The following is a 15866-nucleotide window of genomic DNA, read 5'->3' as shown; positions in this document are numbered from 1 at the left end:
TAAGTGCTTTGCACACATGAATTGTACAATATTCACACATTATTATTAAAAGTCTTGCCATTTATTTTCAAGCTGAATTAAGTAAAAACTGTAACTAGGACACTCAGGAACATTCAGTGTATATTTGGGCTTGTGATTTAGGTTGTTGTCCTGCTGAAAGGTGAATTTGTCTCCCAGTGTCAGTTGGAAAGCAGACTGAACCAGGTTTTCCTCTACGATTTTGCCTGTGCTTAGCTATTTTCTGTTTCTTTTTTTCTTAAAAAACTCCACCTGGACTATTTACATTGACTGACCCCCCCCTCCCCCCTTTGTTATTACACTGCTGCTACTCGTTGTTTATTATATATGCATAGTCAATTTACCCCTACCTACATGTACATATTACCTAGACTAACCTGTACCCCAACACATTGACTCAGTACCAGTACCCCCTGTATATAGCCTCATAATTGTTTTTTATTTTATTTTTGTAATATATATTTATTTTATTATTTATTTTTTTAATGTATTTTACTGTATTTTGTAAATATTTTGTTAACTCAATCTTCTTAAAACTGCATTGTTGGTTAACGGCTTGTACAGTGCCTTTCATCCCCCTTGCAATTTTCCTATTTTGTTGCATTACAACCTGTAATTTAAATTAAATTTTTTAATTTTAGTCATTTAGCAGATGCTCTTATCCAGAGCGACTTACAGTTAGTGAGTGCATACATTACTTTTTTTCATACTGGCCCCCCGTGGGAATCGAACCCACAACCCTGGCTTGCAAACGCCATGCTCTACCAACTGAGCTACATCCCTGCCGGCCATTCCCTCCCCTACCCTGGACGACGCTGGGCCAATTGTGCGCCGCCCCATGGGTCTCCAGGTCGTGGCCGGCTACGACAGAGCCTTAGACCACTGCGCCACTCGGGAGTAAATTGATTTTTATTTGGATTTCATGTAATAGATATACACAAAATAGTCCAAATTGGTGAAGTGAAATGAAAATAATAACTTGTTTCCAAAAATGCAAAAAAATAAATAACGGAAAAGTGGTGCGTGCATATGTATTCACGCCCTTTGTTATGAAGCCCCTAAATAAGATCTGTTGCAACCAATTACCTTCAGAAGTCACATAATTAGTTAAATACAGTCCACCTGTGTGCAATCTAAGTGTTCCATGATCTGTCACATGATCTCAGTATATATACACCTGTTCTGAAAGGCCCCAGAGTCTGCAACATCACTAAGCAAGGGGAACCACGAAGCAAGCGGCACCATGAAGACCAATGAGCTCTCCAAACAGGTCAGGGACAAAGTTGTGGAGAAGTACAGATCAGGGTTGGGTTATAAAAAAATATCAGAAACTTTGAACATCCCACCATCTATTATAAAAAAATTGAAAGAATATGGCCCACAACAAACCTGCCAAGAGAGGGCCGCCCACCAAAACTCACGGACCAGGCAAGGAGGGCATTAATCAGAGAGGCAACAAAGAGACCAAAGATAACCCTGAAGGAGATGCAAAGCTCCACAGCGGAGATTGGAATATCTGTCCATAGGACCACTTTGAGCCGTACACTCCACAGAGCTGGGCTTTATGGAAGAGTGGCCAGAAAAAAGCCATTGCTTAAAGAAAAAAATAAGACATGTGGGAGACTCCCCAAACATATGGAAGAAGGTACTCTGGTCAGATGAGACTAAAATTGAGCTTTTTGGCCATCAAGGAAAACGCTATGTCTGGCGTAAACCCAACACCTCTCATCACCCCGAGAACACCATCCCCACAGTGAAGCATGGTGGTGGCAGCATCATGCTGTGGGGATGTTTTTCCATCGGCAGTGACTGGGAAACTGGTCAGAATTGAAGGAATGATGGATGTCACTAAATACAGGGAAATTCTTGAGGGAAACATGTTTCAGTCTTCCAGAGATTTGAGACTGGGACGGAGGTTCACCTTCCAGCAGGACAATGACCCTAAGCATACTGCTAAAGCAACACTTGAGTGGTTTAAAGGGAAACATTTAAATGTCTTGGAATGGCCTAGTCAAAGCCCAGACCTCAATCCAATTGAGAATCTGTGGTATGACTTAAAGATTGCTGTACACCAGCGGAACCCATCCAACTTGAAGGAGCTGGAGCAGTTTTGCCTTGAAGAATGGGGGAAAAATCCCAGTGGCTAGATGTGCCACGTTTATAGAGACATACCCCAAGAGACTTGCAGCTGTAATTGCTGCAAAAGGTGGCTCTACAAAGTATTGACTTTGGGGGGGGGTGAATCTTCAAAGTGGTAGGCATGTTGTGTAAATCAAATGATACAACCCCCCCAAAAATCCATTTTAATTCCAGCTTGTAAGGCAACAAAATAGGAAAAATGCTAAGGGGGGTGAATACTTTCGCAAGCCACTGTAAGTAAGCATTTCACGGTAAGCTCTACACCTGTTGTATTTGGCGCATGTAACAAATAACATTTGATTTGATTTGAATTAATAACTTCATCTTGCTCAAAGGGATATTCAATGTCAGTTTTTTTTTACCCATCTATCAATAGGTGCCCTTCTTTGCAAGGCATTGGAAAACCTCCCTAGTCTTTGTGGTTGAATCTGTGTTTGAAATTGACTGCTTGACTGAGGGACCTTACAGATAATTGTATGTGTGAACTACAAAAATGAGGCAGTCGTTCAAAAATCATGTTAAAAGTCCATGCAATTTATGTGATTTGTTAAGCACATTTTTACTCCTGCATTTATTTAGGCTTGCCATAACAAAGGGGTTGAATACTTATTGACTCAAGACATTTAAGCTTTTCATTTTGTATTATTTATTTTTTTTTAAGTCTAAAATTGTGACACAAAATCTCTATTTAATAAATGTTATATTCAGGCTGTAACACAACAAAGTGTGGAAAAAGTCAAGGGGTGTGAATACTTTCTGAAGGCACTGTAATTGTCTTCCTAGGAAGTGGAACATTCTACCAAAAGATCAATATGCATTTTCTCTTCATGTAGAAAAACAACAATGAATAATACAAACTCATTATAATGGTAGTGTGTCCTCTTTGTTGCTTAACCACTGCTATAGGAACAGAGGGGTAATGAGGGTCCTGCTGTCTGCGGTTGGCCTCTACAGTTTTAATCTCATTAAGTACAATCACTTAATATATCGATGGAACCCTGTCCCATGAGAGAGTCAATTGTGTTCACGGAGAAATTACATTCCAAACAATTCCCATTCAAGACATAGGGCTATTACCCCTTTGGAAACAGTAACCCTCTGACAATCCATTCAAGTTTGTAATTTTTTTTAAAAATGTTATACTTAATTGAATATATCTCACTTGGTGGGGATGCAACGTAGTTGTGGTTTGTGAGATCACTACTGACAGAACCTTACCTGGATCTTGATTGGCCAGGAGAAGTTGCTGACATAGACATAGAAGGTGATGTTGGAGTTGACCCGGAAGTTGAACTTCTCACAGGAGAAGCTGTCTCTGTGTTCCTGGATATTGGTCTTGGACACGATGGGAACCTCCTCGCCAGAGATGGTGCCAGCTGGGGGTGAGAGGTGGGTCATAGTGTAAGACATCAAAGGAAGGATACTGAGAGGATAGTACAGTTGGTGATAGTCAAGCACACATATACACTACCGGTCAAAAGTTTGGACACACCTACTCATTCAAGGGTTTTTCTTTATTTTTACTATTTTTAACATTGTAGAATAATAGTGAAGACATCAAAACTATGAAAGAACACATATGGAATCATGTAGTAACCAAAAAGTGTTACACAAATCAAAATATATTTTATATTTGAGATTCTTCAAATAGCCACCATTTGCCTTAATGACAGCTTTGCATACTCTTGGCATTCTCTCAACCAGCTTCATGAGGTAGTCACCTGGAATGCATTTCAATTAACAGGTGTGCCTTCTTAAAAGTTATTTTGTGGAATTTCTTTCCTTCTTAATGCGTTTGAGCCAATCAGTTGTATTGTGACAAGGTAGGGGGGTATACAGAAGATAGCCCTATTTGGTAAAATACCAAGTCCATATTATGGCAAGAACAGCTCAAATATGCAAAGAGAAATGATATTCCATCATTACTTTAAGACATGAAGGTCAGTCAATACGGAACATTTGAAGAACATTGAACGTTTCTTCAACTGCAGTCGCAAAAACCATCAAGCGCTATGAGGATGAGGACCGCCACAGGAATGGAAGACCCAGAGTTACCTCTACTGCAGAAGATAAGTTCATTGGAGTTACCAGCATCAGAAATTGCAGCCTAAATAAATGCTTCACAGAGTTCAAGTAACAGACACATCTCAACATCAACTGTTCAGAGGGGACTGTGTGAATCAGGCCTTCATGTCGAATTGCTGCAAGAAACCACTACTAAAGGACACCAATAAGAAGAAGAGACCTGCTTGGGCCAAGAAACACAAGCAATGGACATTAGACCGGTGGAAATGTGTCCTTTGGTCTGGAGTCCAAATTGGAGATTTTTGGTTCCAACCGCTGTGTCTTTGTGAGACGCGGTGTGGGTGAACGGATGATCTCTGCATGTGTAGTTCCCACCGTAAAGCATGGAGGAGGAGGTGTTATGGTGTGGGGGTGCTTTGCTGGTGACACTGTCTGTGATTTATTTAGAATTCAAGGCACACTTAACTAGCATGGCTACCACAACATTCTGCAGCGATACGCCATCCCATCTGGTTTGGGCTTAGTGGGACTATCATTTTTTATTCATCAGGACAACGACCCAACACACCTCCAGGCTGTGTAAGGGCTATTTGACCAAGAAAGAAAGTGATGGAGTGCTGCATCAGATGACCTGGCCTCCAAAATCCCCCGACCTCAACCCAATTGAGATGATTTGGGATGAGTCGGACAGCAGAGTGAAGGAAAATCAGCCAACAAGTGCTCAGCATATGTGGGAACTGTTGGAAAAGCATTCCAGGTGAAGCTGGTTGAGAGAATGCCAAGAGTGTGCAAATCTGTCATCAAGGCAAAGGGTGGCTATTTGAAGAATCTCAAATATAAAATATATTTTGTTTTGTTTAACACTTTTTTGGTTACTACATGATTCCATATGTGTTCTTTCATAGTTTTGATGTCTTCACTATTATTCTACAATGTAAAAAATAGTAAAAACCCTTGAATGAGTAGGTGTGTCCAAACTTTTGACTGGTACTGTATGTACAGAGGGTATAGGTACTGCTGTGACAGTTGTGCCAGTCGAACAAAACAGAGTTTTGTGATGACAGTCGAGAGAGAAGACAGATTAGCCAGACTAGTGGCGTTTTAGAAGACAGATTAGCCAGCGAGTGTCAAAAAAAGTATAGAGAAAAGTGGCATTCACAAATATAGTGAATCCAGAGTGAGCCCAGTACAGTGACAGTTTCAGAGCAGAAATTATACTGTCGATGCATGAACATGTTGTGGCAGAACCGTGGCTGAGTGGTAACACTCTTCCCCTCAACACATGTAACTCCCCACCAAAGACAGGGGTACAATCCCTGAGTCGACCCTTCCAACTTTCTCCCATCTTCAACTCTGTATTCCCTTGTAATTTTTGATCTGTCCAAAATAAACTTGAAATATGTAAGGAGCGTAGAATTCTACTTTCTTTAAAAAACAGAGACATGCATATATATTTAAAGTGGTCCCAAAATGAAGACGTTATCAAGAATAGTGAATTAACAGGCCAGACTTTGGGACAGCTTTAATAAAAGATGATCTCAACCAATTTATCAGTGACATAACTTGTAATTGCTCTGCACATATATTCAAGCCCTGAAGTTTGCTCTCAAATCAAGCAAAAAAAATAAAAAAATAAAATCTGGGCCTGGTACAGTCTGGGCAAAGTTTTATCTTAATTGAAATCACACAAAAACACTTCAAAATCCCAATGCCATAATTAAAAATATCTCCACTACATTTTGTCAAGAGGGGCATTCCCTTACAGACATTCCTGTCTAATTAGGGACACTGACCAGAACAACAAAAGTACCATTCCCTCTGGGAAAAGATGCCAAACAGAGAGTGGGACTTTGTACATCAGAGATTGTATGAGTTTCTTTCCCATCCTAGGTGAATAATACAGTATAACAACAGCCTACAATGGATTCTGTAGTGCAGGGGGCCGTACACTGTCTGATGCTGAGTGGGGGATATCTGCCATAGACCGTAGTGAGCGTAGCTAGGTGGACAATAGAATCAAATGAGAGGACAAGCCCTCAACATGCTGTCAAATAAACATAGACATTCACTATAGCCCATATTGATCCACTTTATGGCAAATGACGATCTAATAAGACAAGTTACCTGTTGATCCAATAGACCAGGTGATGTTGAGGTTGAAGTTGTTGGACGCATTGATAGACATGTCCAGGTTCTTGTTGCTCTGTAAAATATGAACACAAAAGGAGGTCAAACACACGTATTCCAAACCAACATTATGATGGTTTGGAATGACTTGGAATAATGCTAATGTGGGTTTTCTCGGTTTTCCATCAAAATGGATGCATAAAATACATAACAGAAAGGCTACATGAGACCGTCCCTCGGTCCTATGGTGACTGAGACCTCTGTGTGGTGACTGGCTGACCTGTTCAGGAGTGGCCATGAAGTTGATGGCGGTGTAGTGGTGGTCATCCTCCTGGAGAAGGCTGAAGGTGAACTGGTAGTCAATCAGCAGGTTGTCTGCAGGGACAGAGAGACAAACAGCAGATCAGGGACCATCTTCTTAAAGTGCAAACAGTCTGAAGAACCTCAGCCGGAAGAGTTACCCAAGAAACAGACCACAAGTGCATGTGACTGCCTTCATTTTCATATCAATAATGCAGTATTTCAATCAGCACAAGCTGAAACAAGAGTAGAGGAAGATCTACAGTACCAGTCAAAAGTTTGGACACACCTACTGTATATAAGATGTGAAGATCTATATGACATGGGTGTACCGCTAATACACTGAACAGAAATATAAACACAACATGCAACAATTTCAATGATTTTACTGAGTTTTAGTTCATATAAGGAAATCAGTCAATTGGAATAAATTCAATAGACACTAATCTATGGATTTCACATGACTGGGCAGGGGCACAGCCACTGGGGAGCCAGGCCCAGCCAATCAGAATATGTTTTTCCCCACAAAAGGGCTTTATTACAGACAGAAATACTCCTCAGTTTCATCAGCTGTCCGGGTGGCTGGTCTCAGACGATCCTGCAGGTTAAGAAGCCGGATGTAGAGGTCCTAGGCTGGCGTGGTTACACGTGGTCTGCGGTTGTGAGGCCTGACGTACTGCCAAATTCTCTAAAACGACGTTGGAGGCGGCTTATGGTAGAGAAATGAACATTAAATTATCTGGCAACAGCTCTGTTGGACATTCCTGCAGTCAGCATGCCAATTGCACGCTCCAACAAAACGTGAGACATCTGTGGCATTGTGTTGTGTGACAAAACTGCACATTTTAGTGGCCTTTTATTGTCCCCAGCACAAGGTGCACCTGTGTAATGATCATGCTGTTTAATCAGTTTCTTGATATACCACACCTGTCAGGTGGATGGATTATCTTGGCAATGGAGAAATGCTCACTAACAGGGATGTAAACAAATGAGTGCACAACATATGTGAGAAATAAGCTTTTTGTGCGTATGGAACATTTCTGGGATCTTTTATTTCAGCTCATGAAACATGGGACCAACACTTTACATGTTGCGTTTATATTTTTGTTCAGTATAGAAAATATTCACTGGGATTCAATGCCAGTTCTACTTTTATAAACGTTTGTCCTATTCAATGACAGGGCCTCATGGTACATTTAACATCTGGACCTCAGCAGGAATCTAGAAAGGTCACCTTGTCTGATTCCATTCAGAAGACAGCCCTTGATTCGGAGGGTAGTGTCTAGGAGGAGCCATGTGAGAGAGTGTCTCTAGTGGATTGTCAATATGCTCAGCAGGACGTTTAACTGTTAACCCTTCAGATCACTGTTATTAACTCTTCAGAGGAGTTCAGGTTGAACCAGGGGGTGCACAACTCCGGTCCTCAAGGGGTTACAGAGCCTGCTGTCTTTTGATCAGACATAGGAAGCCAGGTATGTGCACTCTCTGGGCAATCAATGATATGAACTGATCAATTCAGTGCCAGGGAGCAATAGAAAACAGCAGGGATACTGTTCTTGTGGACTGGAGTTGTGCATCCTGGGTAAAAGCGAGGCCTATACACCACAGGCGGCTGGTGGCACCGTCATTTGGGAGGACGGGCTCATAGTAATGGCTGGAATGGAATGGTTTCCTTGTGTGTTTGATACCATTCCATTCACTTCATTCCAGTCATTATTATGAGCTCTCCTCCCCTCACCAGCCTCTTGTGCTATACACACATTGGCCATCAAAACCAAATCCCACTCCCTAAGAGGAAATGCCATCTTCATAATTTGTCAATGACAGCTGAATACACTACACGTCTCTACCTCAGAAGCTCACACTGTGCCATTCACTGTCCCATTTCACGGCTTCTATGAACTGATGTTAATCAGCCATGAATGTGTTTACACACCAGGAGAACAAACAATTGTTTGTCATCGTTCTAACTTGACAAAAGAAACACTCCTGCAGAGTTCAGAGAGGACTTAATTTGACTTCCTTTCAGAACACACATTTCAAGCCATAGCAAGACGAAAGGAAATTATGTTAGACAAATAGTTGGTTTTGTTTAGCCGTCACGCCGAGTTAAAGGAATTAGCAGATATCAGATCAAAGCCGATGTGTGTGTCTCTCTCTCCCTCCTGCTCCGGGCACACATGTTGGTGTGTGTTGTTTATCCCATAAGGGTCTAGTAAACTACAGAAAGTTCCACATGCTCTATAAAGGTGACACAGAAGTGCAGGGAAATTCAAAGCAGATATTGTGAGCTTTCTGGAGTGTTTGGAGCCAGTATTGTGCTTATTAATGTTATTTAGAGCAATGTAGTGCCCACTCAAAGAACCCCTACTGTTTCTGCGGTAATGAGAGAGTGTGTGTTGTCCAGAAGAAGAGTGTGACTTCACAGAGAAGAGAATTAATGACATTATGAAAAGTGGAAGACTTGTCAAATTGCACAATCATTTTCTACGTTTCTATATGTTAGATTTCATGCCTGATATAATATTAGCCACTGTGGTGCAAAAGCTCAGTGTGCAAATTAAAACTGCCATCAGAGAAATAATAAAACAATTTACTTTGGATAATCTAAATGACATGCATACATTACATGCTCATTGGGGACTAATTTTACCTTACAAAGATAATTAAATAAAGCAAGGTAAGGATCAAATTAGCTTCACAAGACTAAAAGGAAATCCATCTGTTTTAAAAGTTTTCATAGATGAGTCATGGCATTAGCATAATGTGTAACTTTATTCAGCGTCTGAAACAAAAAAAATCGAAAAGAGCAAAATCTCACCTCTAAAGTAATTTCCTATTTAGAAGCATGCTTCCAATGAGTTGAAACAAGCATGAAGCCTTACTCAACATCTGCTATACAGGATCCACTTGGATATTTCTTCCAGTCTGTTACTATTCATTACCTTGCATTTGAAACACTTTTCAAAGACAAAGAACAGAATGTACAGCATGATAGTACAGGGGTAAAGCAATATATTTCAGTCAAAATACTTTTCTTAAAGGTCAAGATGGTCCTGTATGGCTCAGTTGGTAGAGCTTGGAGCTTACAGTGCCAGGATAGCGGGTTCAATTCCCGCTGCCACCTATACAAAATGTATGCACGCATGACTGTTAGTCGCTTTGGATAAAAGCACCTTCTAGCATTTAAAAAATATATATATTATTATTATATAAGATCCCTGAAAAATGAATTTTCTAAAAGGACACCATTGAGACTTTACTCTCAGAACACTGGCTCAGAAGAAGTGGTGTCCTTGATTATTCTGGGCCTCCAGGTAAAGTGACACTTGTAATGATGGAGGCATAGTTATGAATATGTGCTTGTCTGATTGTAGCACTCAGCTGTCTGAGCCAACTGCCTGACTGATCAAGTTCAGACATCAGTTGTATTCTCAGAATTACTAGGATTAGTTCCCTCAGTCGGACAGACCTTAGTCTACACAGCCAGTCTACAATTAGCAAGTAGAGACGATCAACACAGAGACGCCTCCGTGCTTCGTCTGGGGAGAATTTCTCTCTCTGTATTTTATCTGACACTGGTTAGGCGTCTGGGCAAAGTGCCTGTCAGATAGTGTTTAGGCATCTGGGCAGAGTGCCGGTCAGATAGTGTTTAGGCTTCAGTGCAGAGTGCCGGTCAGATAGTGTTTAGGCGTCAGTGCAGAGTGCCTGTCAGATAGTGTTTAGGCTTCAGTGCAGAGTGCCGGTCAGATAGTGTTTAGGCGTCAGTGCAGAGTGCCTGATTCTCTCATGATAAGGGGCTTGAGGGTACAGGCTGGTAATGGCGGGTGGTGTGGCTGGTGGGACACACTTGGTGGCTCCTTCTCATTAGGGCGTGCTTGCTGACACGGCTCCACTGTGAGGGCAACTCATTACCACAACAGCCTGGTCAGCCACTGACGACCAGCTTCCTCATTAGCATCGGCCATGATTACATTCCAGAATGAAGTCATCTGAGCTGAACCACAGTACTGGTCCTCCAAGAGCACAGTGACCTAGACCAGCCTCCAGTGGTAGGAAGTATTCGGCCTAGCGTTAGTAGAATTACTAAGTAGTAGTAGTAGTAGTAGTTGTAGAATAAGTACATAGTAAAGCCATACATTCATTGTAGAAGTATTAGCAGTTGTGGTTGTAGTATGCCTTGTAGTAGTAGTAGTAGTAGTTGTAGTAATAGTAGTAGTAGTATGCCTAGCAGTAATAGTAGTAGTAGTAGTAGTAGTAGTAGTAGTAGTAGTAGTAGTAGTAGTAGTAGTAGTAGTAGGCGTACAGTAGCAATTTCCCCATTAATATAATGTAATGCCTCATCATCATTACTGTCAGTATCATTATTAGTGTCATTGTGCTTGACAGCTCCACAGTTCTGCCTTGTAACAACTGACATTAGCGGATGGTTAAATAATTAGCATGTAATGAGCCTGCAAAGTAAACATCAATCCACTCAAAGAGAGGGCGGTGTGTGCGCTATGATTTCAGTCGCCCTGATTCACTAGGCATAATTGGCCCAATTAGTCTCTATAACCTACCCATCCATATCCAAGCTTACACCTCCCACACGTCTGCATTTCCTACAGGTCCAACAAATCCTACACATCCGCACTGGCAGTGCTTCTAGGAAAGGCAGGGCTGGACTCATGATTTTGCAAAACAACGTGATAAAAGCTTTGAATCTTGGGTATCCATCAAAGCCATGGTTATGACATTGGGTATCCATCTAAGTAGCACTTAAGTGGGGCTTAACATTTGATCCTACATAACCCTTTAAAGAGAAACTGCCTTTAAAAAGCAACGAATCCCTTTGAAAACGACCTATGTGGCGTCAATTCAAGTCAGAAACAGTTATTCTAGTGTCAAAATTAACTACAAAGTGTCAATAGGATAATTGTTGTCAAAGTCAGTCTCGTCTAAAATGGAGATTGGAACATCTGTGCGTCACAACAGGTAAATTAAGGTTGGGTTTTGTTTTGACGATGTCCATTTGCCCACTAACATGGGGTGAACAGCTGCGGTGATAGCTCTCTATCCAATAGCATAGACAGTGAGACAGACCTGCCCAGCAGCTCCGACTTTGTTTACATAAGACAACACGTTGTGCATTTCTGAACTTGAGAAACACCGCACCAAACACCCTTAGTTAGATGTAAAATTGCGCAACTAAAACATCCTCGGCAAAGACGATAAAATGAATGACACACTTCTTGAGTTATCTCATGAAGTGTTTGATTGAATTTTTGATTGCATTTGCATTGATGTCAGAGTGATTAGAGGGACACATCACTCTGACATCAATGCTGCCTTTGGTAGGCTACTAATGACCATCAGCGGCATCAGAGCAGTTTTTTGGAGAAGCCTAGTTACCGTGACTCAACGGTCACATAGAATTTGACTTCGGTCATCACTCGGGACTGCCGGTGTGGCGGTAATACGGTCACCATAACAGCCCTAGTTAGGCGGTCTACCTAAGAACCTTAGATCCTGGCTTTCTAACAGCATTTTACACAAACAATTTTAAAGAGCGACTGCCTTTAAAATGCAAAAATAAAATTTTGGAAAACAGCCTACGTGGCATCGATTCGATTCAGAAACAGTTATTCTAGTGTCAAAATTGACTAGAAAGTGTCAATAGGATAATTTTGTCTCGTCTAAAACGGAGTTTGGAACGTCCGTGCGTCACAACAGGTAAATGAAGGTTGGGTTTTGATCCGACGATGTCCATTTGCCCACTAACAAAGGGTGCACAGCTGCGGTGATATCTCTCTATCCAATAGCATAGACAGTGAGGCAGACCTGCCCAGCAGCTCCGACTTTGTATACATAAGACAACACGTTGTGCATTTCTGAACTTGAGAAACACTGCACCAAACACCTTAGTTAGATGTAAAATTGCGCAACTAAAACATCCTCGGCAAAGACGTCAAAACTACATAACAACATAAAGGTAATACTTTTATTTCAATGGTAAATCTCATGATAAACTGGGTGAATTAAGGTGGCATAGGCCTACTCACAATACATGTGAATGCATATTCAATCGGAGTGTGTGTGTGCATTGAGTTATTGAGTTATTGAGCTTGTTTTGAATGATCAGTGGAGTCTATAGTGCTAGATGTACAAACAAACAATCTGTTTGCCTTCCATTTGGGACTTATTAGCCTACTGATCAACAACATTTGCATAGAAGCATCACTCCAGCATGTGGAAGGACATTATATAGGCACTGCTGTTAGTTTGAGAATATAAAATAATCTATTTAATGCAAACGAGCCTGATTTGTGATCACAGATGATTATGAAACTAGTATTTTGAGTAATTTTCTGTGGTCAGGAATAAATATTTTTTCCAGCTGTCAGGACGCATCTCTAAACAACTCAGCTGCCAGGAAGAAATTGGAAACAACTCAACTGGCTAGTTCAGCGGGTTATAACGTGATCCTCCTGCTACGATTAGTGCTGTTTACTGCTACTATGACAACTAGCTCAGTGGCGATGACATTTGCTTCCAAGCCATAAAATGTGTATAATATCTAACAAGGAGAGCGAGGGTAGGAAAAAATATGAAACAACGATGCACGTTCTGTCTGAATTACTCAAATCTGCCCATAGTTTGAGAAGTGAGAACGCACACACATGCACTGATCTAAGGCTTTCATGGTCCTTAAACATGCAGGAAGATTCTTAATTAGCTAAAACATATTGCCAACCTTTATTTAGGCATTTTGAAACACTTCCTTCTTTCCCTATTACGACAATCATCTAATCTGACTATCAACTGTCAATTTATGGATAAGACTGCGGTTGGTCAGATCAGCACACCAGTAAATAGCTAAAGTTACACTGCAAATCAGATGGCTCGTTGCCGAAAATGATGCATGTTCAAAATGATATCCAGCTAACGTTAGCTAGCTACGTTGGCTTTTAGCTCCTATCTGACATCTTAGCACCATGTTTATCTAGAAAGGGTTCATTATCGTAATCTTTGCTAACAGGTCACATAGCTATCTGCTTAGCTAGCTTGCTTATTGCATGCATGTCCGGGCACCTCGACACAAGCCTTATTATTAAACTAATATTTGCAACAGGAGTTTGATTTTGGTCACTGTGTGAATTCATCCATTTCTCAATACTGCACCGTTCTGTTGGAGAATGATCTAGCTTGTTGCTGCTGACTTTCCCAGCTAGACATTTTTTTGGCATTGTGCAGTGCTGGTGGCTCAGGCGGTGAGTGCCATAGCAGCAGCTTTGCTCTGTAGAGGGTCTATCAGCAAAGCCGATAGAGAAGGGCCGGTAGCCAATAGACTAGAAAAGGCCAATATCGTCCCGGTATATAAGCTTGGCCGATTATCGGTTGTTCTCTAATCTGAATGGCAAGCTAATAAATGATTTACAGCCACTGTTCTGTTTGATAGAACAGTTTGACAAAGGGACACAGGAAGCAAATGTCTTTCTAATGTACCATTTACAGTATTTGTGTGCTTGCTTGGCTGTGTTAGGGAGCAAATGGACAAGCTAATAATGACTTTGAACACTCTCAACCGACGCAGTGGAATGGTCAGGATATGGCATGTCCCTCTGGGGACACCGTCCGTACCCAAACAGAGCCAAACAGATAGACAGCTCTCAGAGTGACCATAGTGATGTAAGTGATTTCCGGAACCCACATCCTCCTGGTAAGTGTGGGTACACTGTGGGTACACTGCACAGCAAAGGTGCCATCTAGTGCCCTCCTCACTTGATGCCTCATGCCAGTCAACTGAACAGACACAATCTCTCGTGAATAATAGGAGACAGTGGGTGTCACCGTGATTGATGCTGGCACATGTACTTAACCTTTCTAAAGCTGGTTAGAATCTGACTATAAATACAGAACAGTACTGAATATCTTCTATTGAAATGAATGTTACAATTACATGCAATTTGTGGTGGTAGTTTTAAACTACGTAAGTGAAAGTATAGCTTCGACAAAAATAGTTTGCATTTGTTCTGATCAAAGGCATACTTGATGGACCATTGAGTTCCTGACCTAAGCAATTCTGACCACTAACATCAAAGTTGCAATTGACAACCTCATAGAACTACACTAATTCATGACTACACTCAACTGGATTACTATTGGAAGTGACAGTACTTGAACTTTGTCCAAAACAGCTACCCTTACAACCCTGGTCAGTGGACCAACTTCTACCGGCTGATGCCAGAGAGAATCTGTTTTGAGTAAAACATTCCCGCCATGGACTTTAACTTGATTTGCTGCAAATTATTCAAATGAATATGGAGGCCAGTGGTCTGACATTAACATCTGGAGACAGAAGTCCCTCTAAACCCAGCTACAAATCTGTCAAATCAAGTTTAGAGCCAGACAAATCTGCAGTTGATTACTGCCATACGCCTGCCACAGAGTAAATGCTTGCATCTGCTTAGCCAACCCTCACTGCAGGGCAAAGGTCACAGAGATGTGCAGATGTGTGGGATGCTGCAACTGATCAGGCGCGCATGCGTGTGTGTGTGTGTGTGAAAAATGAGCAAATAGGACCACGGCAACATCTGGAGGACGAAAATGCAATGGAGACTCAGGTGGGGCTGCAGCGACGGGATACTTACAGTAACACGTTCCTCTGAGGGGGTTGCCAAGGTAACGGTTCTCGGAGTCGCAACTGCAACAATGGGAGAGAGAGAGAGAGAGAGAGAGAGAGAGAGAGAGAGAGAGGAGAGTATGAGAGAGGGGAGTAAGAGAGAGGGAGAGAGGGGGGAGTACGAGAGATGGGGAGAGAGGGGGAGAGAGAGAGAGGGGAGTACGAGAGAGGGGGAGAGAGGGGGAGAGAGAGAGGGGGGAGTACGAGAGAGGGGGAGAGAGGGGGAGAGAGAGAGAGGGGAGTACGAGAGAGGGGGAGAGAGGGGGAGAGAGAGAGAGGGGAGTACGAGAGAGGGGGAGAGAGGGGGAGAGAGAGAGAGGGGAGTACGAGAGAGGGGGAGAGAGGGGGAGAGAGAGAGGGGGGAGTACGAGAGAGGGGGGGGGAGAGAGAGAGAGAGAGAGAGAGAGAGAGAGAGAGAGTAAGAGAGAGGGAGAGAGGGGGGAGTATGAGAGAGGGGGAGAGAGAGAGAGAGAGAGAGGGGAGTACGAGAGAGGGGGAGAGAGGGGGAGAGAGAGAGGGGGGGAGTACGAGAGAGGGGAGAGAGAGAGAGAGAGAGAGAGAGAGAGAGAGAGAGAGAGAGAGAGAGAGAGAG

At 42.1% G+C, this 15866-nt stretch overlaps 1 protein-coding gene across 2 annotated transcripts in view; it reads right to left on the bottom strand.

Annotated features, from left to right (window-relative positions):
* LOC311111005 (attractin-like protein 1) overlaps positions 1-15866 on the bottom strand; it is a 337080-nt gene that overhangs the window by 128625 nt on the left and 192589 nt on the right. For both annotated transcript variants that reach the window (XM_084153687.1, XM_084153688.1), the window contains 4 exons: positions 15243-15295; positions 6590-6684; positions 6307-6385; positions 3376-3533 (listed from right to left, as the gene is read on the bottom strand). In XM_084153687.1, the coding sequence (XP_084009813.1) occupies positions 3376-3533; positions 6307-6385; positions 6590-6684; positions 15243-15295 (385 nt within the window). The remainder of the gene's footprint in view (positions 1-3375; positions 3534-6306; positions 6386-6589; positions 6685-15242; positions 15296-15866) is intronic.

The sequence above is a fragment of the Coregonus lavaretus genome, assembly GCF_964263955.1.
Source record: "Coregonus lavaretus genome assembly, chromosome: 36".
Classification (NCBI taxonomy): domain Eukaryota; kingdom Metazoa; phylum Chordata; class Actinopteri; order Salmoniformes; family Salmonidae; genus Coregonus; species Coregonus lavaretus.
Note: the sequence above shows the minus strand (reverse complement) of the source record. Positions and strands in the feature narration are given on the sequence as shown.